At 50.0% G+C, this 26,503-nt stretch overlaps 1 protein-coding gene across 1 annotated transcript in view; it reads right to left on the bottom strand.

Annotated features, from left to right (window-relative positions):
* The window catches only part of LOC129716163 (E3 ubiquitin-protein ligase RNF167-like), a 53,416-nt gene that overhangs the window by 19,067 nt on the left and 7,846 nt on the right, over positions 1 to 26,503 (bottom strand). Inside the window, exons 2-9 of the mRNA XM_055666041.1 lie at positions 20,830 to 20,904; positions 19,104 to 19,231; positions 17,528 to 17,614; positions 16,690 to 16,812; positions 15,085 to 15,172; positions 13,072 to 13,346; positions 11,784 to 12,050; positions 10,823 to 10,916 (exon numbers count right to left, since the gene is read on the bottom strand). Of these exons, the coding sequence (XP_055522016.1) occupies positions 10,823 to 10,916; positions 11,784 to 12,050; positions 13,072 to 13,346; positions 15,085 to 15,172; positions 16,690 to 16,812; positions 17,528 to 17,614; positions 19,104 to 19,202 (1,033 nt within the window). The 5' untranslated portion in view covers positions 19,203 to 19,231; positions 20,830 to 20,904. The remainder of the gene's footprint in view (positions 1 to 10,822; positions 10,917 to 11,783; positions 12,051 to 13,071; positions 13,347 to 15,084; positions 15,173 to 16,689; positions 16,813 to 17,527; positions 17,615 to 19,103; positions 19,232 to 20,829; positions 20,905 to 26,503) is intronic.

The raw sequence follows: 26,503 nt of genomic DNA, 5'->3' as shown, positions 1-26,503 counted from the left end.
GCCTGATCCACTATCACTCCAGTGCCTTGTGTAGGCCAGCACGATGAGCGCGGGTGTCGAGGGTTATGGGGAGAAGGGAGGAGAATGGGGTTGAGGGGGAAAGATAGATTAACCATGATTGAGTGGTGAAGTCGACTCGATGGTCCGAATGGCCTAATTCTGCTCCTATACCCAGTTGTAGAGTTGAGATCACTGTTGTGACAATGGCCAGTCCGGTCTCCAGTACTGCTCTCTCCTCCTCCAGTTAGACTGTACCTACTGTTTCACAATGCCCTCTTCCATTACTGCCCCTCACAAGCCTTCAGTCCCGTTCAATATTGGGGAAGCTCAAGTGGCCCCACTATGACAAACTTCAGTTGCTTTTGCATCTTGCTATGATCTGTCCACATGTCACTTCCTCTATCTCCCCGCTGGCTACTGGAACTGCAAAGCCATCTCTCATTACTGAGCTCCCTGCACACATCATAACGGTATGTTCCCTGAATATAAATATGGTACACATGACAATAAAAGCCCTTTGACATTTTCCCCGATGGCTCCACCACTGCTTTTACTTCCCTCTTTCACACCTGAAACCATCGAAATACTGAAACACGGTGTTGCCATCCCTGTTCCTCTCACGACAACCAATGGCCACATCATCATAGATCCAAGCACTGATCCACACTCTGTTCATCGGCTCGATCCACCGTACTCCTTGCATTGAAATAAACACACCAGCCCGTCAGCCTCCCTATTCCTTGACCTCTCCCTGCATGTCCATCCTCTGTGACTACATACAGACACAGAGTGCTGGAGTAACTCAGCGGGTCAGGCAGCATCTGTGGAGCTAAGGAAATCGGCAACGTTTCGGGCCGAAACCCGGAAGGGTTTCGGCCCAAAACGTTGCCTATTTCCAGAAGGATTTCGGCCCGAAACGTTGCCTATTTCCTTCGCTCCATAGATGCTGCTGCACCATAACTCAGCGGGTCAGGCAGCATCTGTGGAGAACATGGATAGGTGACGTTTTCACAGAGTGCTGGAGTAACTCAGCGGGTCAGGCAGCATCTGTGGAGAACATGGATAGGTGACGTTTCACAGAGTGCTGGAGTAACTCAGTGGGTCAGGCAGCATCTGTGGAGAACATGGATAGGTGACGTTTCACAGAGTGCTGGAGTAACTCAGCGGGTCAGGCAGCATCTGTGGAGAACATGGATAGGTGACGTTTCACAGAGTGCTGGAGTAACTCAGCAGGTTCCCCCCTCTCAACTTGTAGCTGTGCCCTCTAGTCTTGGACATCCATCTCCACCCTGGGGAAAAGGCTCTAACTGTCGACCCTGTCTACGCCTCTCAGAATTATATACCCTCCATCAGATCGTCCACCAGCTCTGAGTGGAGAGCAGCATATTGACTGGTTGCATCGTGGCCTTGGTCAGCGACTTGGATGCCCAGGAGCAAAGAAGACTGCAAACGGCGGTGAACACTTCCTGCTCCGTCACACGTACTGACACCCCCCATCATTGAAGGGATCTACAGGAGTCGCAGCCAGCATCATCAGAGACCCACACCACCCTGGCCACGCTCCCATTTCACCCCTGCTGTCGGTAACAAGATGCAGGAGCCTGAAAACTAACGCCCAGGTTCAGGAACAGCTTCTGCCCGACAGCCACCATAGAAACAGAAAATAGGTGCAGGAGTAGAGGCCATTCGGCCCTTCGAGCCTGCACCATTCGCCATTCAATATGATCATGGCTGATCATCCAACTCAATATCCTGTACCTGCCTTCTCTCCATACCCCCTGATCCCTTTAGCCGCAAGGGCCACATCTAACTCCCTCTTAAATATAGCCAATGAACTGTGTGGCCTCAACTACCTTCTGTGGCAGAGAATTCCACAGATTCACCACTCTCTGTATGTGAAAAAAAATGTTTTTCTCATCTTGGTCCTAAAAGACTTCCCTCTTATCCTTAAACTGTGTGACCCCTTGTTCTGGACTTCCCCAACATCAGGAACAATCTTCCTGCATCTAGCCTGTCCAACCCCTTAAGAATTTTGTACGTTTCCATAAGATCCCCCCTTAATATGGTGGCATCGTTTACTGGATCTGCATGTAGGGCATCACTCAGCATTGGGTTACAAAAATGTGGGATCTAGTGCCTTAAAACAGACATAGAGAATGCAAAGACAAGTCAGGACAGGACAGGGACAGGCTAGTCAATATGATGCTATGTTACTTAAACATGTTCCATATCTCTCCATTCCCTGTGTCTATCAAAGCCTCTTAAATGCCTCCACTACCTTCTGTGGCAGAGAGTTCCAGACTGTTAAACACTACAGCCTCTAAATAAACTCCGATCTACATAGACAGGGACTGTGTCTGTGTCCTGAGCTTGTTTTTCATTTATCATGCTGTGGTGCAGCTAGTGAGAATATCATTGTTCTGTCAGGGATATATGATGATACGTGTAGGAAAGAACTGCAGATGCTGGTCTAAATCGTAGACACAAAATGCTGGAGTAACTCAGCGGGACAGGCAGTATCTGGAGAGAAGGAATGGGCGACGTTTTGGGTCGAGACCCTTCTTCAGCATGAAAAGTCACCCATTCCTTCCCTCCAGAGATGCTGCCTGTCCCGCTGAGTTACTCCAACACTTTGTAACAACAGAACACTCTGGACTCGAGTTTCTAAAGGAGCACTATCTTAATACGGCAAGCAAGATATTTTTAATGATTCCATTGGGCGCTACAATGACCGGTTGAACATATTCTGGGTGATCCAGCAAAACCTTCTGGTCAGCAAACATTGCTGGTGAAACTTGGTGACTTTAGGCCGTGCACCGAGACAGTAACTTCACACCACACACACTCTGCACATGGTGGATAACAGCGGTGCTGACACAGACAGGAAAAGCCTGAGCTGATAATTACCGTCACCACAAACACGCCCGATGTAGCGATATTAGAGTTTCAAAATTACACTTTACACATCAGAGGCCCAGACTTCTCACGAGTAGAGTTTCCACTGATCAACTTTCCACTGCAATGCTTTCTCTCCACTTCCTCTCAATGCAAGTAGAACGTTCTTTCACAGCGATCAAACGCCCTTCACCACATCTGCACCTTTTATTACTCTATTGTGAGCAGTTTCGGGCCCCATATCTTAGTTTAGTTTAGAGATACAGCGCAAAAAGAGGCCCTTCGGCCCACTGGGTCCGTGCAGACCAGCGATCGATCCCCGCACATTAACACAATCCTACACCCACCAGGGACAATTTTTACATTTACACCGAGCCAATTAACCAACAAACCTGCACGTCTTTGGAGTGTGGGAGGAAACCGAAGATCTCGGTGAAAACCCATACAGTTCACGGGGAGAACGTGCAAACTCCGTACAGACAGCGCCCGTAGTCGGGATGGAACCTGGGTTTGTGGCGCAGCATTCGCTGTAAGCAACTCTACCGCTGTGCCACCGTGACTGCCACACAGTCTGAGGAAAGACGTGCTAGCGTTGGAGAGGGTCCAGAGGAGGTTTACAAGAGTGATCCCAGGAATGGGTGGGCTAACATATGATGAGCGTTTGTCGGCACTGGGCCTGTACTCGCTGGAGTTTAGGAGGTTGAGGGGGGACCTCATTGAAACGTACAGAATAGTGAAAGGGTTAGGCCTGGATAGAAACACAGACACATAGGAAATAGGTGCAGGAGGAGGCCATTCGGCCCTTTGAGCCAGCACCGCCATTCATTGTGATCATGGCTGATCATTAACCCATGCCTGCCTTCTCCCCATATCCCTCGACTCCACTAGCCCCTAGAGCTCTATCTAATTCTCTCTTAAATCCATTAGAGTGGATGTGGAGAGGATGCTTCCACTGGTGGGAGAGCCTAGGACCAGAGGGCACAGTCTCAGAATAAAAGGATGTACCTTTAGAAAGCAGAGGGAGGAATTTCTTTAGTCAGAGGGTGGTGAATCTGTGGAATTCGTAGCTAGAGATGGGTGGTGGAGGCCACATCAATGGTTATTTTTTAAGCGATCATTTACAAATTCTTGTATGAAGGAGCTGTAGACGCTGGTTTAAAGCACAGATAGACACAATGCTGGAGCAACTCAACTGGTCAGGCAGTATAGACAATAGGTGCAGGAGTAGGCCATTCAGCCCTTCGAGCCTGCACCGCCATTCACTGTGATCATGGCTGAACATCACTGGAGAGAAGGAATGGGTGACGTTTCGGGTCTCGACCCATTCCTTCTCTCCAGAGATACTGCTTGACCCGCTGAGTTACTCCAGCATTTTGTGTCAAAGGTTTGGAGGGATATGGGCCAAATTAGACCGACTTAACCGGGGCATCTTGGTCGGCACGGAAGAGGTAAACTAAAACATTGTTTCCATGGTGTACGACTTCTTGTGTACGGGGCCCCTGCTCAGCCTAACGTTCTGTTTGATCTTATTTTTACTGTGCACGCCAGGTTGATTGCATTTGTCGAAACAGGGCAGACGGACCACGTGAAGGTTACAATCACCCACCCCTGCCGTACGACTATTGTATTGTATTGTATTCAAATTTATTGTCATTGTCTCATTTGAGACAACGAAATGAATTTTCCTTACAGGCAGTATCATTAAAAAAATCACAAAGAAATAATAAAAATAAATAATAAATAAATAATAAAACATATTAAAAATAAAATTGAAATTGAATTAAAATTTTAAGTCTACAAGTCTGTTTTAAAATATTTCCCTCATGTCATCCCTTGATTTCTTGCCAATGCTTTAATAAATCCATGCCCTCAGGCTGAGGAACGACACGCTAATAAAAACAACTTGTTTCTACTGCTCCCTCAAATCTGTTGGATATGTGAATACTTCTATCAAATGCCCTTCAGCCCATCAAGCCCACACCGCCCAGCGATCACGTCGGCAGGAGCTCTAGTCGACAGTGTGGGTCGAGGCTGCTGGGGGGGGGGGGTATGGGTAGGTGTGTCAGCGTGTAGTAACAATGGCGCAGCTGTAGAGCACGACTCCACACTATATTCCATCTGCCACTTCTATGCCCACTCTCCCAACCTGTACAAGTCCTTCTGCAGAGACCCTGCATTCACTGTACTACTACCTTTGTGAGACACAGTGGTAGAGTTGCTGCCTCACAGTGCTACAGACCCAGTTTCCATCCTGACTACAGGCGCTGTCTGTACTGAGCTTACACGTTCTACCTGTGACAGCGTGGGTTTTCTCCTGGTGCTCCGGTTTCCACCCATATACCAAAGACACGCGTGTTTGTAGGTTCATCTGTTTCTAGTAATTACTCCAAGCATGTAGGGTGTGGAGCAACATAGATCTAATGCACACAGTAACCATATAACCATATAACCATAAAACAATTACAGCACGGAAACAGGCCATCTCGGCCCTACAAGTCCGTGCCCAACAACTTTTTTTCCCTTAGTCCCACCTGCCTGCACTCATACCATAACCCTCCATTTCCTTCTCATCCATATGCCTATCCAATTTATTTTTAAATGATACCAATGAACCTGCCTCCACCACTTCCACTGGAAGCTCATTCCACACCGCTACCACTCTCCGAGTAAAGAAGTTCCCCCTCATATTACCCCTAAACTTCTGTCCCTTAATTTTGAAGTCATGTCCTCTTGTTTGAATCTTCCCTATTCTCAAAGGGAAAAGCTTGTCCACATCAACTCTGTCTATCTCTCTCATCATTTTAAAGACCTCTATCAAGTCCCCCCTTAACCTTCTGCGCTCCAGAGAATAAAGACCTAACTTGTTCAACCTATCTCTGTAACTTAGTTGTTGAAACCCAGGCAACATTCTAGTAAATCTCCTCTGTACTCTCTCTATTTTGTTGACAAATAGTAGATGGATGATAGGTGTGGACTGGTGGGCCGAATGGCCTGCTTCCACGCTGTATCTCTAAACTACATGCAGCCAGAGTGGCATCTAAATGCAGTCAAAACTATCAGTGGCTTCTTAGCCGTGAGATACAGAGGGGCAGGTTAATGTTAGTTGTTGGGAACATGATACAGATTCCACACGCAATAACTATTCAGCCTCAGACTCCCTACCTCAGGATGGAATGTGCAGCCTTCCACTGATGTAATGTGGACGCCTCAGTCACAGAGGGGCAACCTATTCCCCATGTTGGGGGAGTCCAGAACCAGGGGCCACACACACACAGTTTAAGAATAAGGGGCATGCCATTTAGAACGGAGACGAGGAAACACTTTTTCCACACAGAGAGTTGTAAGTCTGTGGAATTCTCTGCCACAGAAGGCGGTGGAGGCAGGTTCTCTGGATATTTTCAAGTGAGAGTTAGATAGAGCTCTTGAAGATAGCGGAATCAGGGGATATAGGGAGAAGGCAGGAATGGGGTACTGTTTGGGGATGATCAGCCATGATACAGTAGCTCAGGGGGACAGTAACTGGTGTAACTCAGCAGGACAGGCACCAGGAATCTGAGGGATAACTTTTCCACACAGAGGGTGGTGGGTGTATGGAACGAGCTGCCAGAGGAGGTAGTTGAGGCTGGGACTATCCCAACGTTTAAGAAAGAGTTAGACAGGTACATGGATAGGACAGTTTTAGAGGGATGTAGGTCAAATGAGGGCAGGTGGGACTAGCGTAGATGGGACATGTTGGGCCGAAGGGCCTGTTTCCACACTGTATCACTCCATGATTCTGTAAGAGTTAGATTCAGTGAGAGTTAGATAGAGCTCTTAAAGATAGCGGAATCAGGGGATATAGGGAGAAGGCAGGAACGGGGTGTTTGGGGATGATCAGCCATGATCACATTGAATGGCGGTGCTGGCTCAAAGGGCCGAATGGCCTACTCCTGCAGCTATTGTCCATATACACTGGGAAGTACGTGGTTATATCAAAGATAGACAGGAAAAGCTGGAGTTACTCAGCAAGACAGCATCTCTGGAGAGAAGGAATGGGTGATGTTTTGAGACCCTTCCTCAGACCAGACGTCTTGACCCGAAACGTCACCCATTCCTTCTCTCTGGAGATGCTGCCTGTCCCGCTGAGTTACTCCAGCTTTGAGTCATAGAGTTATAGTATGGATTGCCCACATCGGCCAACAATGTCCCAGCTACACTAGTCCCACCTGCCTGCGTTTGGTCCATATCCCTCCAAACATATCCTATCCATGTACCTGTCCAACTGTTTCTTAAATGATGGAATAGCCCCAGCTTCAACTACCTCCTCTGGCAAGGACACGGAAGGATTTTGAGAAGCAGTGGACAAAATGGCGTCGTTACGGTGAAGACTCTGGGTGTGTGTGCACATGTGGAGGGGAGGGCCAATATTGTAGCTGGAGTCTCAGCTCCCTCCAGCGTATGACTGGTGACAGTGCTGCAGTTAGTCAGCAGCTCACCACCACTTCCTGGACACGCCCCTGTGGACGTCAGCAAGCTGGAGAGGCTTTGGAGAAGATTCACCAGGATGTTGCCGGGACTTGAGGGTGTGAGCTACAGGGAGAGGTTGAGCAGGCTGGGTCTCTATTCCATGGAGTGCAGGAGGATGAGGGGAGACTTTACAGAGTTGTATAAAATCATGAGAGGAATAGATCAGGTAGATGCACAGAGTCTCTTGCCCAGAGTAGGGGAATCGAGGACCAGAGGACAGGGGTTCAAGGTGAAGGGGAAAAGAAACGCAAGCCATTCCAGTAGGTGTTGTCATGGAGCTTAGAACCGTACCGCACAGGAACAGGCCATTCAGCCCACAATGTCCATGCTGGACTTGATGCCAAGTTAGACACAAAATGCTGGAGTAACTCAGCAGGACAGGCACCAGGAGTCTGAGGGATAACTTTTCCACACAGAGGGTGGTGGGTGTATGGAACGAGCTGCCAGAGGAGGTAGTTGAGGCTGGGACTATCCCAACGTTTAAGAAAGAGTTAGTCAGGTACATGGATAGCACAGTTTTAGAGGGATGTAGGTCAAATGAGGGCAGGTGGGACTAGTGTAGATGGGACATGTTGGGCCGAAGGGCCTGTTTCCACACTGTATCACTCCATGATTCTGTGACTCTATGACTCTGTTCACCATGTTACTGCAGATGCTGGAATATTCAGCAGGTCAGGCAGTATCTGTGGCAGGGAGGAACTGGTGTATAACAATAGAGTTATACACCATTGAAAAAGGCCCTTCTGCCCAACATCCGTGCTGACCCATATGTCTGTCACAGCTATTCTCAATTCCCTGTGTTTCGCCCACATCCCTCTAAACATTCCTATCCATGTAGCTGTTGAAATGTGCTTTAAACATTGTAAAGGTATCTGCCTCTAGCAGCTGTGGTGGTTAGCTCAATCCCCACTCACCCACCACCCACCACCCTGTGTGAGAATCATGCACAAACATCAAGGTGTTGCAGGCCAGGCAGCATGTGGGGAGAGAGGGAAGGGGTGATGCTTGGGGTGGAGACCCTTCTTCAGACCAGAAACCATATAACCATATAACAATTACAGCATGGAAACAGGCCATCTCGACCCTTCTAGTCCGTGCCGAACACATAATCTCCCCTAGTCCCATATACCTGCGCTCAGACCATAACCCTCCATTCCCTTCCCATCCATATAACTATCCAATTTATTTTTAAATGATAAAAACGAACCTGCCTCCACCACCTTCACTGGAAGCTCATTCCGCACAGCTACCACTCTCTGAGTAAAGAAGTTCCCCCTCATGTTACCCCTAAACTTCAGTCCCTTAATTCTCAAGTCATGTCCCCTTGTTTGAATCTTCCCTACTCTCAGTGGGAAAAGCTTTTCCACGTCAACTCTGTCTATCCCTCTCATCATTTTAAAAACCTCTATCAAGTCCCCCCGTTAACCTTCTGCGCTCCAAAGAATAAAGCCCTAACTTGTTCAACCTTTCTCTGTAACTTAGTTGCTGAAACCCAGGCAACATTCTAGTAAATCTCCTCTGTACTCTCTCTATTTTGTTGACAGACCCAAGCCCTCTGATTCTGACTCTGATCTCATCTCTGCTTCTCAATGATACCTCTCCACCTCCTTTGTTTTAGTTTAGAGATACAGCGCGGAAACAAGGCCTTCGGCCCACTGAGTCAGTGTCGACCAGCGATCCCCGCACACTAACACTAGAATGTTTTTAAACAGTTAAGGCAGGGAGTGGAGCAGACAACATCCTAACATGGCTGACAAATCACTTCCTGGTTCTCACGTGGCTGGCAGGAGTAGCGCTCCATCTGCTGGCAATGCCTGGTATCTGCTATCGCCCTTCCTCAAGAGAGCTCTCCTTAAAAAGAAGGGTCTCGACCCGAAACGTCACCTATCCATGTTCCCCACAGATGCTGCCTGACCCGCTGAGTTACTCCAGCACTCTGTGAAACGTCACCTATCCATGTTCTCCACAGATGCTGCCTGACCCGCTGAGTTACTCCAGCACTCTGTAAAACGTCACCTATCCATGTTCTCCACAGATGCTGCCTGACCCGCTGAGTTATGGTGCAGCAGCACCTATGGAGCGAAGGAAATAGGCAACGTTTCGGGCCGAAACCCTTCTGGAAATAGGCAACGTTTCGGGCCGAAACCCGAAAAGGGTTTCGACCCGAAACGTTACCTATTTCCTTAGCTCCATAGATGCTGCTGCACCCGCTAAGTTAATCCAGCACTCTGTGAAACGTCACCTATCCATGTTCTCCACAGATGCTGCCTGACCCGCTGAGTTACTCCAGCACTCTGTGAAACGTCACCTATCCATGTTCTCCACAGATGCTGCCTGACCCGCTGAGTTACTCCAGCACTCTGTGAAACGTCACCTATCCATGTTCCATGTTCTCCACAGATGCTGCCTGACCCGCTGAGTTACTCCAGCACTCTGTGAAACGTCACCTATCCATGTTCTCCACAGATGCTGCCTGACCCGCTGAGTTACTCCAGCACTCTGTGAAACGTCACCTATCCATGTTCTCCACAGATGCTGCCTGACCCGCTGAGTTACTCCAGCATATTTGTGCATCAACCAGCCTCTGCAGTTCATAAGTTATAGGAGCAGAGTTAGGCCATTCGGCCCATCGTCTATTCTGCCATTCAATCATGGCCAATAGACAATAGGTGCAGGCCATTCGGCCCCTTCGAGCCAGCTCCGCCATTCAATGTGATCATGGCTGTTCATCCCCAATCAGTACCCCGTTCCTGCCTTCTCCCCATATCCCCTGACACCGCTATTTTTAAGAGCCCTATCTAGCTCTCTTTTGAAAGCCAATCTTTCCTTCTCAACCCCATTCTCCTGCCTTCTCCCCATCATCCCCGACTCACTTACTAATCAAGAATCTATCTATCTCTGCCTTAAATATATCCATTGCCGTCTGTGGCAATGAATTCCACAGATTCACTACACTTGGAAATCAATGGAACTTTATCTCACTTAAAAGGAAATAATTATATTTAAGAAAGAACTGCGGATGCTGGAAAAATCGAAGGTAGACAAAAATGCTGGAGAAACTCAGCGTGAGAGGCAGCATCTATGGAGCCATGGAATAGGTGACGTTTCGGGTTGAGACCCTTCTTCAGATTGGAAATAAGGTTCATTCACGTGGCACTAAAATAAATGTATTTAGTTTTGGAGATACAGCATGGAAATGGGCACTTCACCCCACCGAGTCAGTACTGACCGATGATCACCATTAGACTAGTACTATGCTGCACTCTAGGGACAAGTTACAGAAGCCAATCAACCTGGAAACCTGCCCGCATTTGGGATGAGGGAGGACACCAGAGAAGATGCAAGTGGTCACAGGGAGAACGTGCAAACTCCGTACTGACAGCACCCACCCTTTGTGTTTCAACACGCCCCTCCTCCCTACCTTTGCTGAATTTATGGACTGGGAGTTTCTTGAGCTGGTCCTTGGAGAGTCGGTTTCTCCGGATCCTCCGGCGATACTGCACGCATCTGACGATCTGCAATGCCAAGAACAAAAGCAAGATCTCAGGACAAACACACACATTATTGGACAGGAGAGTTATTCAAGCCTCCCACTCATGGCTCACACCATGAAAAGCCCACACACACACGCACACACGCACACACACACACAGTGCCCTTAAAACAATTTCACTGCTGAAGTATTACATGTCCAAGTTGGGATCATTCCACAGACCCTGATGAAAAGTAACCTAGACTAGTACAGGAAGTAAATAAGTCAATCATTGGATACTTTCCTTCATTAGACAGGGCATGGAATAACGAAACAAAGTGTAGCTGCTGGTTTACAGTTTAGAGACACAACATGGAAACAGCCCCTAGAGTAAACGGGGTCCACACTCCCCATCTATCACCCGTCCACCCTAGTTCCATGTTGTAACACTTTCACATCCTGCACACCAGGGGCAACTTACACAAGCCAATTCATCTACCAACCTGCACCTCCTTTGGGACGTGGGCTGGATGTGTACTCTGGGCCGGGACGGGGACTCTGGGCTGGGACGGGGACTCTGGGCCGGGACGGGGACGGGGACGGGGACTCTGGGCCGGGCGGGGACGGGGACGGGGGGACGGGGACGGGGACGGGACGGGACGGGGACTCTGGGCTGGGGGGACGGGGACTCTGGGGACGGGGACGGGGACTCTGGGCTGGGACGGGGACGGGGACGGGGGGACGGGGACTCTGGGGGGACGGGGACGGGGACTCTGGGCCGGGACGGGGACACTGGGCCGGGGACGGGGACGGGGACGGGGACGGGGACTCTGGGCCGGGGACGGGGACGGGGACGGGGGACGGGGGGACGGGGACTCTGGCCGGGACGGGGACTGGGACGGGACGGGACTCTGGGCCGGGACGGGGACGGGGACGGGGACGGGGACTCTGGGCCGGGACGGGGACTCTGGGCCGGGACGGGGACGGGGGACTCTGGGCCGGACGGGGACGGGGACTCTGGGCCTGGGACGGGGACGGGACTCTCTGGGCCGGGACGGGGACGGGGACGGGGACTCTGGGCCGGGACGGGGACTCTGGACCGGGGGACGGGACGGGGACTCTGGGCCGGGACGGGGACTCTGGGCCGGGACGGGGACTGGGACTCTGGGGACGGGGACTGGGGCCGGGACGGGGACGGGACGGGGACGGGGACTCTGGGCCGGGGGGGACGGGCCGGGACGGGGACGGGGACGGGGACTCTGGGCCGGGACGGGGACGGGGACGGGGACTCTGGGGGACGGGGACGGGACGGGGACGGGGACGGGGACTCTGGGACGGGACGGGGACGGGGACGGGGGACTCTGGGGACGGGACGGGGACGGGGACGGGGACGGGGACTCTGGGCCGGGACGGGGACACTGGGCCGGGACGGGGACGGGGACGGGGACGGGGACTCTGGGCCGGGCCGGGACGGGGACGGGGACGGGGACGGGGACGGGGACGGGGACGGGGGGCGGGGACGGGACGGGGACTCTGGGCCCGGGACGGGGACGGGGACGGGGACGGGGACTGGGGGACGGGACGGGGACGGGGACTCTGGGCCGGGACGGGGACTCTGGGACGGGACTGGGACTCTGGGCCGGGGACTGGACGGGACGGGGGGACTGGGCCGGGACGGGGACTCTGGACGTGACGGGACGGGGACGGGGGGGACTCTGGGCCAGGACGGGGACTCTGGCCGGACGGGGACCGGGAAGGGGATCAGGACGGGGGCACTGGGACGGGGACTTGGCATGGGGACTCACAATGACATAGACTTTAGACTCTGGGCCGGGACGGGAAACAGGCCGGGGACGGCCCCTGACTCTGTGGCCGACCAGGGATCATGGCTCCGGGGGACACTAGGGACTACTCCTACACACTAGGGGCACTCTGGGCCGGTTTACGGGGACTCTGTTTAACCGGGGGGGACAAACCCGCACACGGGACGGGGACGGGGACGGGGAGTGTGGGAGGAAACCGGGAGATCTGGGGAGAAAACCCACGCAGGTCACGGGGGGACGGGGACGGGGACTCTGGGCCGTTTATGGGGTACTATAGGCCGGGGAGGGGGACGGGGACTCCGGGACGGGGACTGGGGACAGTTGCATAGGGAACAAGGACGGGGACTCTGGGCAGTGACGGGGACGGGTACTGACGGGAATGTGGGACGGGGCCGGGGACGGGGACATGGGACTCACGGGGCCGGGGGGACTCTGATGGGACGGGGACTCGGGACGGGGACGGGAGAGGCCGGGACGGGACTCTGGGCCGGCACGTGTTACACGGGACGGGGACACTCTGGGCCGGGACGGGGATGAAGAACACATTACCCGCTTACACCCCTTATCATAAGTGAACAGAGACTTCATTAACTGGGAGGCATGGGTCCCTATGAACACGGACGGGATTGTGATCTGACGTCTGATTTCGTCTGCAAAAATTAAAACCAAAATCAGCAACCGATTTTTAAAAGTTTAGTTTAGAGATACATCGCGGAAACAGGCCCTTCGGCCCACCGAGTCAGCACCGACTGGCGATCCCCACACACTAACACTATCCTACACACACTAGGCACTTACACCAAAGCCAATTAACCTACAAACCTGCACATCTTTGAAGTGTGGGAGGAAACCAAAGTCTCGGAGAAACTCCACTGAGTATAGGAGCAGAGAGGTTCTACTGCAGTTGTACAGGGTCTTGGTGAGACCACACCTGGAGTATTGCGTACAGTTTTGGTCTCCAAATCTGAGGAAGGACATTATTGCCATAGAGGGAGTGCAGAGACGGTTCACCAGACTGATTCCTGGGATGTCAGGACTGTCTTATGAAGAAAGACTGGATAGACTTGGTTTTTATACTCTCTAGAATTTAGAAGATTGAGAGGGGATCTTATAGAAACTTACAAAATTCTTAAGGGGTTGGACAGGCTAGATGCAGGAAGATTGTTCCCGATGTTAGGGAAGTCCAGGACAAGGGGTCACAGCTTAAGGATAAGGGGAAAATCCTTTAAAAAAACCGAGATGAGAAGAACTTTTTTCACACAGAGAGTGGTGAATCTCTGGAACTCTCTGCCACAGAGGGTAGTTGAGGCCAGTTCATTGGCTATATTTAAGAGGGAGTTAGATGTGGCCCTTGTGGCTAAGGGGATCAGGGGGTATGGAGAGAAGGCAGGTACGGGATACTGAGTTGGATGATCAGCCATGATCATATTGAATGGCGGTGCAGGCTCGAAGGGCCGAATGGCCTACTCCTGCACCTAATTTCTATGTTTCTATGTTTCCACACAGGTCACGGGGAGAACGAACAAACTCCGTACAGTCAGCACCCGTAGTCCCGATCAAACCCGGGTCTCGGGCGCTGTGAGGCAGTAACTCTACCCGCTGCGCCAGTATGCTGCCCAATCCTCCACTGACACCACTAAAATTAGTGCTGGAGTAACTCAGAGGGTCAGACAGCGACTCTGGAGAACATGGAGAGGTAACGTTTTCAGTTGAGACCCTTCTTCTGTTGAAACATCACCTGTCCATGTTCTCCACAGATGCTGCCTGACCTCTGCTTGTTATGTTTTCAGGCCTCAGTAACTGAAACGGTTGCAAACAGCATCAGCTTACAGGTGCAAGGCAGCACCCAGCTCCTGACACAGACAAATAGAAATGGCACATTGCCTCCATACTAATCCTATCCATGCACCTGTCCGAGGGTGGTTTAAATCTGTCATTGTACCTACATCTAACTCTCATTCCACCAGCCCCTGTGAGGAGAGATTACCCCCCCTCATATCCCTTTTAAATCTTCCTCCTCCCACCCAACAACCGGGCCTTGTAGCTTTGGATTCAGGGCGGCACAGTGGAGTTGCTGCCTTACAGGCCCGAGTCCACGCAGACACTAGTTTTGTGTCATCCACTCCCTACACACCAGGGGCAGTTTACAGAGGGCCAATTACCCTACAAACCCTCACGTCTTTGGGATGTGGGAGGAAACCAGAGCACCCGGAGGAAACCCACGCAGTCACAGGGGGAAGGTGGAGACTCTGCACTGACAACACCGGGATTGAACCCGGGTCTCTGGCTCTGTGAGTAAGCGGTTCTACCCGCTGCACCACCGTGCACAGACGTGACCCTAGTGACGGCGGCGGCATGCGCCACGGGCGGCGCGGAGCTGAAACCTACCGTTACTCCAGCGCATGCTGAGCAGTTGGTCCGAGTCGACGTTGTGCACGATTGCAGCCTTGTAGCCGGCCAGCTGCGCCTGCAGAACCTGCAACAGACATCCAACGCCATAGCTCAGACTTTACACACTAGAGATACAGCGCGGAAATAGGCCCTTCAGCCCACCGAGTCCGTGCCGACCAGCGATCACCTCCTCCTCCCTCTCCCTCCCTCTCCTTCCCTCCCCCTCCCTCTCCTTCCCTCTTTATCTCCCTCTCCCTCCCTCTCTCTCCCCCTCTGTCCCTATCTCCCTCCCTCCTCTCCCTCCCTCTCCCTCTCCCTCTCCCTCTCCCTCCTCCTCCCCCTCTCTCTCCCCCTCTCTCTCCCCCCTCACTCCCTCTCTCCCTCTCCCTCCCTCTCCCTCCCTCTCCTTCCCTCTCTCCCCCTCCCCCTCCCTCCCTCCCTCCCCCCCTCCCTCCCTCCCCCTCTCCTTCCCTCTCTCTCTCTCCCTCCCTCTCTCTCCCTTCCCTCTCCCCCCCCCCCCTCCCTCTCCTTCCCTCTCTCTCTCCCCCTCCCTCACTCCCTCTCCCTCCCCCTCGATTTTCTAGCACATGCGTTACATGGAATTCTTTGCCACAGACGGGCCACAAGTCAGTGGATATTTTTAAGGCAGAGATAGATAGATTCTTAGGTACACAAAGATGCTGGAGAAACTCAGCGGGTGCAGCAGCATCTATGGAGCGAAGGAAATAGGCAACGTTTCGGGCCCCAAACCCTTTTCCTTCTTCTGAAGAAGGGTTTCGGCCCGAAACGTTGCCTATTTCCTTCGCTCCATAGATGCTGCTGCACCCACTGAGTTTCTCCAGCACTTTTGTCCACCTTCGATTTTCCAGCATCTGCAGTTCCTTCTTGAAAAGATAGATTCTTGATCAGTACGGGTGCCAGGGGTTATGAGAAGAAGGCAGGAGAATGGGGTTAGGAGGGAGAGATAGATCAGCAATGATTAGACAATAGACAATAGGTGCAGGAGTAGAGGCCATTCGGCCCCTCATTCCAGCACTGCCATCCAATGTGATCGTGGCTGATCATCCCCAATCAGTACCCCGTTCCTGCCCACTCCCCATATCCCCTGACTCCGCTATCTTTAAGAGCCCTATCTAGCTCTCTCTTGAAAGTATCCAGAGAACCGGCCTCCACCGCCCTCTGAGGCAGAGAATTCCACAGACTCACAACTCTCTGTGAGAAAAAGTGTTTCCTCGTCTCCGTTCTAAATGTCTTGCCCCTTATTCTTAAACTGTGTGTGTGTGTGTGTGTGTGTGTGTGTGTCTGTGTGTGTGTGTGTGTGTGTGTGTGTGTGTGTGTGTGTGTGTGTGTGTGTGTGTGTGTGTGTGTGTGTGTGTGTGTGTGTGTGTGCGTGTGTGTGTGTGTGTGTGTGTGCGTGCGCGTGCGTGTGCGTGTGTGTGTGTGTGGCCCCTGATTCAGGACTACCCCAACATCGGGAACATAATTCCTGCCTCCAAGCCCTTAACAATTTTATATGTTTCAATACGATTCAATGATTGATTGGCAGAGTACAGTTGAAGGGCCGAATGGCCTAATTCTCATCCAATAACACTTATGACCTACCTTGACATCAAAGTTGCATCCATATCGACGAATCACAACGATGAAGTCCATCAGGCTGGTGTTTGAGGGAGGCGGAGCGATGGGCACACACGCATTCTCTGGCTTTGCAAACACCAAGTAACCCTAGAGGGGTTCAAATAAATCAACATTAACTTCCAATGGGAAACAGTTATTGCCTCTTCACAAGTTCACGGGTTATAGGATTAGGCCATTCGGCCCATCTAGCCTACTGTACCATTCAATAATCATGGCTGATCTCCACCTGCTAATCCCATTCTCCTGCCTTCTCCCCATAAACATTGACACCCGTTCCAATCAAGAATTTGTCTACCTCTGCTTTAAAAAATATCCATTGACTTGGCCTCCACACCCCTCTGTGGCAATGAGTTCCACAGATTCACCACCCTCTGACTAAAGAAATTCGTCCTCACCTCCTTTCTAAAAGAGCGGCCTTTAATTCTGAGACTGTGACCTCTGGTCCTAGACTCTCCCACCAGTGGAAACATCCTCTCCACATCCACTCTATCCAGGCCTTTCATTCCTCTGTACGTTTCAGTCTCCCCTCTCATCCTTCTAAACTCCAGCGAGTGCAGATCCAGTGATGTCAACACTCTTCATTTTAATTTTGTTTAGGGATACAGCATGGCCCACTGAGTCCGCACTGACCAGCGAGCCATGCACATTGACACTAGACTACACACACACTGGGGACAATTTTACATGTATAACAAGCCAATTAACCTACAAACGACGTTTTTGGGAATGCCATCAGATAGTGGAAGGCATTCTCCAAACGCATTCTCTGCTTTCCCGTCTTCAGGTAAAGGAATAAACCTACCGGTAATCCATCCCTTTGCAATTGGTAGCCAAACATTGATGGCAGGTCTTCGAAGATCATGGTGGTGTTGGGCGTGCTGTTAGTGTACTGTGGGAACAAATACATCCATTATTGCCAACCTTTAACATGTTGCCACCGCTGCTGTTAGTGCCGAGTGATGCAACTCACCAGGGCAGCAAACATCACAACACAGCCCCACTGTGGTGATCCACACTCGCACAAAGAGGCTACGGTCAGTGTCTAACAGGAGCAGAATGAGGCCATCTCTGGAGAACATGGACAGGTGACATACAGAGATACAGCGTGGAAATGTTCCTTTCCACCTCACCGAGTCCACTCTGACCATCGATCACCCATTCATTGAATCACCCAGAATTGAACTGAATTTATTTGTCATTCAGACCTTTCGGTCTGAACAAAATTTTGTTTCCCTGCAGTCATACATATAACCATATAACAATTACAGCACGGAAACAGGCCATCTCGACCCTTCTAGTCCGTGCCGAACACGTATTCTCCCCTAGTCCCATATACCTGCGTTCAGACCATAACCCTCCATACCTTTCCCGTCCATATAACTATCAAATTTATTTTTAAATGATAAAAACAAACCTGCCTCCACCACCTTCACTGGAAGCTCATTCCACACAGCTACCACTCTCTGAGTAAAGAAGTTCCCCCTCATGTTACCCCTAAACTTCTGTCCCTTAATTCTCAAGTCATGTCCCCTTGTTTGAATCTTCCCTACTCACAGTGGGAAAAGCTTACCCTTGTCAACTCTGTCTATCCCTCTCATCATTTTAAAGACCTCTATCAAATCCCCCCTTAACCTTCTGCGCTCCAAAGAATAAAGCCCTAACTTGTTCAACCTTTCTCTGTAACTTAGTTGCTGAAACCCAGGCAACATTCTAGTAAATCTCCTCTGTACTCTCTCTATTTTGTTGACATCCTTCATATAATTGGGCGACCAAAATTGTACACCATACTCCAGAATTGGCCTCACCAATGCCTTGTACAATTTTAACATTACATCCCAACTTCTATACATGTAATAAAAAATGACAAAAACACACAATCAACACAAATTTAACATCCACCACAGTGAGTTCACCAAACACCTCCTCACTGTGATGGAAGGCAAAATCTTAAAGTCTCTGTCTCTTCCCTCTTTGTTCTCCCTGTGCGCCGAGACAATCCAGGCTCCAGATGTTGTCACCCCACTGGTGATGGTAAATTATCACATTCTCATCTACCCACTAGGGCAATTCACAAAGGCCAATCAATAGACAATAGACAATAGTGCAGGAGGAGGCCATTCGGCCCTTCGAGCCTGCACCATTCGCCATTCAATATGATCATGGCTGATCATCCAACTCAGTATCCTGTACCTGCCTTCTCTCCATACCCCCTGATCTCTTTAGCCACATGGGCCACATTTAACTCCCTCTTAAATATAGCCAATTCTAACTCCCTCTTAAATATAGCCAATGAAATGTAAGCAACTAGCACCAATTGTACTAAAAGCTCAGTGAATTCAACATTAATCCGAGGGATAGATGGGTGTTGCCAGACTTACCGCGTACACATAGCCCTCCAGAGCTGGAACATCCATGATGAGGATTGGCAGGATGAAGATTGCACAGTAGGGCATGGAATAGTACACGCCTGCAGGCATCTTGAGGCAGAAGGTCCAGCACAACAATCCTGCAACACAAACGGCTGAGTGGTCAATGCTGAACAGATCCTTCCCACCTCCACCAATATCGATAAACAATAAATCAGATTCAGATTCAACTTTAATTGTCATTGTCAGTGTACAGTACAGAGACAACGAAATGCAGTTAGCATCTCCCTGGAAGAGTGACATAGAATATGATTTCAATAAATAAATCTATTTACATGCATACAGTCATAGTGTTTTTCCTGTGGGAGGAGTGTCGGGGGGGGGGGGGGATTGGCAGTCACCGAGGTACGTTGTTGAGTAGAGTGACAGCCGCAGGGAAGAAGCTGTTCCTGGACCTGCTGGTCCGGCACCGGAGAGACCTGTAGCGCCTCCCGGATGGGAGGAGGGTAAACCCTGGGTGGGGTGAGAGCAGACCTTGGCGATGCTGAGCGCCCTCCGCAGACAACGCTTGCTTTGGACAGACTCAATGGAGGGGAGTGAGGAACCGGTGATGCGTTGGGCAATTTTCATCACCCTCTGCAATGCCTTCCGGTCGGAGACAGAGCAGTTGCCGTACCGTACTGTGATGCAGTTGGTAAGGATGCTCTCGATGGTGCAGCGGTAGAAGTTCACCAGGATCTGAGGAGACAGATGGACCTTCTTCAGTCTCCTCAGGAAGAAGAGACGCTGGTGAGCCAAATGGTTGGTGAGTAAATAATGTCCCTGTCCCACTTAGGAAACCTGAACGGAAACCTCTGGAGATCTTGCGCCCCACCCAAGGTTTCCGTGCGGTTCCTGGAGGTTTTTGTCAGTCTCCCTACCTGCTTCCACTACCTGCAACCTCCGGCAACCACCTGCAACCTCCGGGAAACGCACGGAAACCTTGGGTGGGGCGCAAAGTCTCCAGAGGTTTCCGTTCAGGTTTCCTAAGTGGGACAGGGGCACAAGTTTGCTGACGACACCTAAATCAGAGGAGTTGCAGGCAGTGAGGAAATCTGTCAGAAAACACAGCAGGATCTAATTCAGTTGAAGAAATGGGCAGAGAAATGGCAGATGGAGTTTAATCTGGACCGCGGGTTCCTTGAGTGCAGGCCCCAGGGCTGCACCCCCTTGACCGTGGGTCCCTGGACTGCAGGACTGATTTGATTAATCCCACTTTGTCCTCTCGTGCTGCTCCACTCACCATTGGTCTGCACTCTATCCTATCTTTTCATTAGACTTTAGAGATACAGCACGGAAACAGGCCCTTCGGCCCACCGAGTCCGCGCTGACCTGTGATCACCCCGTACACTAGCACCATCCTACACACACTGGGGACAATTTACAATTTTACCAAAGCCAATTAACGCACAAACCTGCACGTCTTTGGAGTGTGGGAGGAATGAAAACCCTCGTGGCCACAGTGAGAACGTGCAAACTCCACACAGACAGCACTCGTAGTCAGGATGGAACCTGAGTCTCTGGCTCTGTGAGGCAACAACTCTACCATTGCACCACTGATCCTCCCCGATCTAAAGGCACGCACGTCCTCTTATTGGTAGGCTGTGCCCTCTGGTCCTAGACTCTTCCACCACTGGACCGACCTCCCCACAGCCGTGTAGGACCTCACTGCCATCGCATCGCACCAATGACCACTTACCTTAGAGTGCAGTCGCTGGAGTACAGAGACGGTCAGAGTTGTCCTTCACACCAGAGATCAGGCTCATGACCAGAACTGATGGAGAAAAGGGTCATGAGATCAGTGAACACTATTTTAAAATGTGTAAACATCAATAGAGCAAGTCTGCCAAGCCTCTCGACACCCTTTAACCACAACCTGAAAAATCCCAGCGCCACCTCACAAACAACTCATTGCTTTCCTCTCCCTTGGGTTGTAAATCTGTGGGATTCTTTGCCCCAGGTGGCTGTGGAGGCCAAGTCAAGGCAGAGATAGATAGATTCTTGATTCATATGGGTGTCGGAGGTTAGGGGGGAAGGCAGGAGAATGGGGTTGGGGGGGAGAGATAGATCAGCCATGATTGAATGGTGGAGTAGACTTGATGGGCTGAAGCCTCATTCTGCTGTTATCACTAATGAACATGAACTTCAGGTGATGCACATTATCAGAAAGTCTTTCCAAACTCTGTCTATTGTCTTCCCCAAAGATTCTTCAGCACCCACAACAACTTGCTAGCCCACTGCTCTTCCCCACGGCCATCCAGTCTTTCCTGTTTCAAGTGTACATGCCTTTTGAGATTTCACATTGAAATTTCATATCAGTTCTTGCGTCATAGCTTGTTGAATAATATCGAGCTACGCTTCATCAGAATTGCCAAGGACAAACTGCACCCCCTCCACACACACCTGGATCTCCTGCCATCAGGCAAGAGATATCGAAGCATCAAAGCCCGGACTACGAGGCTGCTAAACAGCTTCCTACCACAGGCTGTGAGGCTGCTAAACAGTCACTCTGCACTCACAGTCACTTGACTTGACTCTGCGGCTGGCACGGACACTTTAATAACTGGCACTGGCCACTCAAATCAGCGGCCCCGGACATTTTTTATGATTGGTTTACTGTATTTTAACATTGTGTTTTTTACCTGCTTTTAACTATTTATTCTGTTCCATCAGGGACTGGATTGTTTTTAGTGTTATTATGTGTGAAGTGTTTTTAAATTTCATGTGCGATGCTCCGCTATTCACTGGGAAACGTCTTTTCATTTTGCACTGTACAACTGTTGCTTGCAAGATGACAATAAAGGTTGATTGATTGATTGATTTGATTGATCAACCACCTTTCGTTTGACAATTGCCTTTGCTGACTTCCCCAGCCTTTCGCAATTGGATTGGGGTGGGAGATTGCAACCTTCATTGTCCGCCCAGCTTCAACTAATGCAGATAACCCCACGTGCACAAACAAAAGATCAAATAGAACAGTTGACCTACAACTTTAGGCTGTGCACGCCATACGCAAGAAGACAAATTAATTAAGCCTTATCAGTTCCAAAAGAAACATCTCGAGTTAATACAAACATTTCTCAGCTCCAATTCCCAATCCTAGTGATATTGAAATAAATCTGCAGACAGTGTAATCAGGTTTTTTCCAGTGACTGGTGTGTTGAACAAAGCTGTGTGGAATGTTCAAGCGGTGGTATAATGTTTGCATTATCTTCTTGTGACTGCCTACGTCATGGCTCTGTGCTTCCACCATGGTGCATGTGACACTCCAAAAGTCCCATTGTTCCTCATTTACTGTTTCAAGATCCTCACTTATTTTTACAAAAGTTTTTTGGTCACCTGGTTTTGTTAATGTGCCTGCTGCTATGAAGACAAACGAAATGTTAGTTGGGACCTTGCCATTTATTATTCATTTCTAACTTAGCCCCTGCTTTAAGACCCTTGCCACACTGACTTGACATTACGCTGCTAACTCTGGTATTTTTCTCTTTGCACTCCCGTTGTGCTTGGGTAGAATGTGATTTTTTGTTTTGTTTTAGAGATAGAGCGTGGAAACAGGCCCTTCGACCACTGGGTCCAGGCCGACCAGCAACCCCAGCATATTAACACTGTCCTATACACACACTCTAGGGACAGTTCTTACATTTACCAAACCAATTTACCTACACACCAGTACTTCTTTGGAGCGTGGGAGGAAACCAAAGATCTCGGAGAAAACCCACGCAGGTCATGGGGAGAAGGTACAAACTCCTTACAGACAGCACCCGTAGTTGGGGTGGAACCCGGATTCTGGCGTTGCATTCGCTGTGAGGCAGCAACTCTACCGCTGCGCCACCGTGACCACCAATCTTCTACATCTAGTTGAAAGCGATCTTACAGACAGGAGGTAGACGAGTGATAGAAGATTGGGCTGGAGAGAGAGATTACTGAATAAGAATTAGTTCCATAGAAGTGGAACGGAAGACTGGTTGTGAGCAAGAGGAACTGAAGAAAATAGATACGAGCCAGAGATTGGCTTCGAGAGTTAGAGTCTACCCGACCGGACAGTCACGCCACGGAAATAAAACAGTGGGCTTAAAGAATTGTCAACGCAAGTGCGACTTTACGCTAGTCGTCCTATTCGGGAAGTGCTGAGAGTCTCCAACTAATATAAAGTTACTGAAAATGTTTAGGCAAAAATAAAACTGGATGTGTAGATAAAATTTCAGATTTTAGCTGAATAGCAATGAATCAATAGATTAGGATCAAATTCTTGAAAAAAAAACAGAAACAGAGGATTTTTCTCGAGGTGAAGTACAGATGGAATCGACATTACTACAGGGTGTGGAGATGATGCACTCTTTATATTAACGCTCTACACATTAACCATTACTTATTTCTCGATTGGATTTATTGGCAACAAGCTAATTATGTCCCTGTGACCACTGTCAGCAAACTATATACCCTCACTCTTAGATCCCATTCTGTGTTCTGTGAGACAATATTTCCACCAAGTTATTCCCACCAAGTCCTGATCTCCAAGGTGGACAAAAATGCTGGAGAAACTCAGCAGGTGAGGTAGCATCTACGGAGCGAAGGAATAGGTGACGTTTCGGGTGGAGATCCTTCTTCAGATCTCCTGATCTGATCTCCACATTGCTGCCTCACTTCTATCCACTGTGGAGTTTACACAATTCAGGCATGGAGCTTGCAAATATCTTTATGTTCCTGTGCCAATGTAGTTTCTCACACATTGAGGTGTTACGGAAACTGTATTCCATCCACGATTCTTAGATCAACAAAATCTACAAATGATACTGCCATGATCTGGGGAACATCTAATTCTCTCTTTTGAATGAATGATAGACACATAGATACATATACATTCGGTACAGGAGTAGGCCACTCAGCCCTTCGAGTCCTATCAGTACCCCGTTCCTGCCTTCTCCCCATATCCCTTGATTCCATTAGCCCCAAGTTAAATCTAACTCATTTGAATGCATCCACTGAATCGGCCTCCACTGCCTCCTGAGGCAGAGAATTCCACAACTCTGTGTGAAAAAGTTTTTCCTCATCTCAGTTCTAAATGGCCTCCCCCTTATTCTATGCTAATTAGTTGCCACAGAGCTAGTTACAGTGAGATTCCTTTTTTTTCCGACAACCCAGGCAGCACACAAGTGTGGCCATGCGTTGTTGCCGTCAAAGACCCAAAGTAGGGAACAGTCCTGTCTACTGTGGCCGCTGCATGTGCCAGCAATCCTCTCCTTCCCCCTCTCCCTCCCAAAGCATACCAGCTACATAAAGTAGTTGTGCAATGCATACCTGCAATTATTAGGTAAAGTTGCAATAATGCTCACACAGACATACATGTCAATCTTCTCACCACATGGGTCTGATCAACGGCAGCTGGGCGGGGGTGGGGACATCGAATGGGGCAACCAAATCATCAAATGATCCAGTTCACCATACTTGTTGTAAGCAACACCAGCGAGCTGGTCTCCAGCTGCTGACCCCATTATGTTTTCACAATGAGCCTGTCGACAGGCTTTCTTCACCAGGTGTAGCAAGTAGTCAAAGGCAAAGCAAAGTCAAGGTGAGCACACCTTACAAATGACAAGTTACAAAGGTACGTGGGTTCTTTATCATTACTTGCAGTTGAGAGAGTAAAATGAACACTGTCCTCACACACTGGGGAAGAATAAAATCTCAAGATTCAAAGAGAAACGAATTACAAATCAAGGATTTGGTGGCACAGTAGAGTTGCTGCCTTACAGCGCCAGACACCCGGGTTGCTTCCCGACTACGGGTGCTGTCTGTGTGGAGTTTGTACGTTTTCCCCGTGACCTGCGTGGGTTTTCTCTGGGAGCTCCGGTTCCCCCTCACACTCCAAAGAGGAACAGGGACGTAGGAGAGGGGTGGGGGGTGGTATTTAGACTCAAAGTGCTGAACGGTGGTTTACACAAACATGAGCAGCAAAAGGTGCGCAGCGGGTTGAGCTGCTGCCTCACAGCGGCAGAAATTCGGGTTCAATCCTGACCTCAGGTGCTGTCTGTGTGGAGTTTGCACGTTCTCCCTGTGACTCCGAGTGGTCCCGTTTCCTCCCACATCCCAAAGACGTGCAGGTTTGAGGTTGGTTGTCCCTCTGTAAATTGCCTCGGATGCGTGGGGGAGGGGAGGGGGGCTGAGAAAGTGGGAAAACATAAAACCCGTGACCAGGCCAGGACACAAGGGAAAGGTTGGGCAAGATGGATTGTTATTCTGTGGAGCATAGATGGCCGAGCAGGTGATAATTGTGGAGGAGTATACAATCACGTGGGGAAACAGACAGTGTCTTTCACAGGGTAAGGAAATGAAGAACTAGAGGGCATCGGCTTATCATGAGAAGGCAACCTTTTCTCACAGAGGGTTCTTGGATTCTTGGTCCTCCAAAATATTCCAAATGGAATTTAAACTGTGGAGGTGGTGAAGGGAGGGCTTAAGCCAGAAAGGGTTATTGGGAAGAAAGAGCTACTTTAAATGTAGTTGCATCTGGTTGGGTAACTATAGTTGGGTGGAGATTATTCCGTGCTTTAATTGTGTGTGCGGGGGAAGAACGAATTGCTGTACACATCTGTCTTTGTAGCTGGGATCACAAATTGGATCGAATGCCCTCGTCTGCTCCTAATTGGTTTGGGTTTGGTGTAGGTCTTGTAGTCTATGTCGAGCTGACCATTTAACATTTTGTAAAAACGTTAAGGTCAAACGGTGAGCTTCACGTGTGTGTGTGTGTCTTGGAGAGGGTTCCTTCCACTCCGACCAGAGAATTCAGAAGTTTGGTGACACTCGCTTCTCTCTCATAGGTGTTAGTAACAAATCGAGCTGCCTGTCTGTCTGTCTGTGGACACGTTCGATGGAAGAAATGTTTTGTATTTGTGTACGGGTCCCATGCTGCAACTGCGGAGTCCAAATGAGGGTGGTGGGCTTATGGAACGAGCTGCCACAGGAAGTAGATGAGGCCGTGATATGGACCACGAGCAGGCAGATGACATTGTGTTCGGCACGGACATTGTGGGCCAAAGGGCCTGTTGTTGTGCCGTACTGTCCCATGGATATGAATGGCCCAAACATTTTCTAGTGCTACGCTAGCATGTTTGACTCTATGACGACTTGCTCAGGAGCTTTCTTCCATATTTCCTAAGACGCTTCATGCAGAGCTCTGGTTAAAGATGTCACAGCTTTGGGCAGACCTGTTATGCTTGCTTCACTGAAGCAAAGACAAACACACTACATAATCCAGTCAGCAGCCAAAAGCAAGTTTGCCTCTTCAGACTTTCAGATGCAAGGTTAAGCAAACACATGACACTCAGTTTAATGGTGGACTCCTGGCTTTGCATCATTAGGTATGGCAGTCAAAT

Source organism: Leucoraja erinacea, unplaced genomic scaffold (assembly GCF_028641065.1).
Source record: "Leucoraja erinacea ecotype New England unplaced genomic scaffold, Leri_hhj_1 Leri_176S, whole genome shotgun sequence".
Taxonomy (NCBI): Eukaryota; Metazoa; Chordata; class Chondrichthyes; order Rajiformes; family Rajidae; genus Leucoraja; species Leucoraja erinaceus.
The sequence above is the reverse complement of the archived record's forward strand: the minus strand, read 5'-3'. Positions and strand labels throughout refer to the sequence as shown.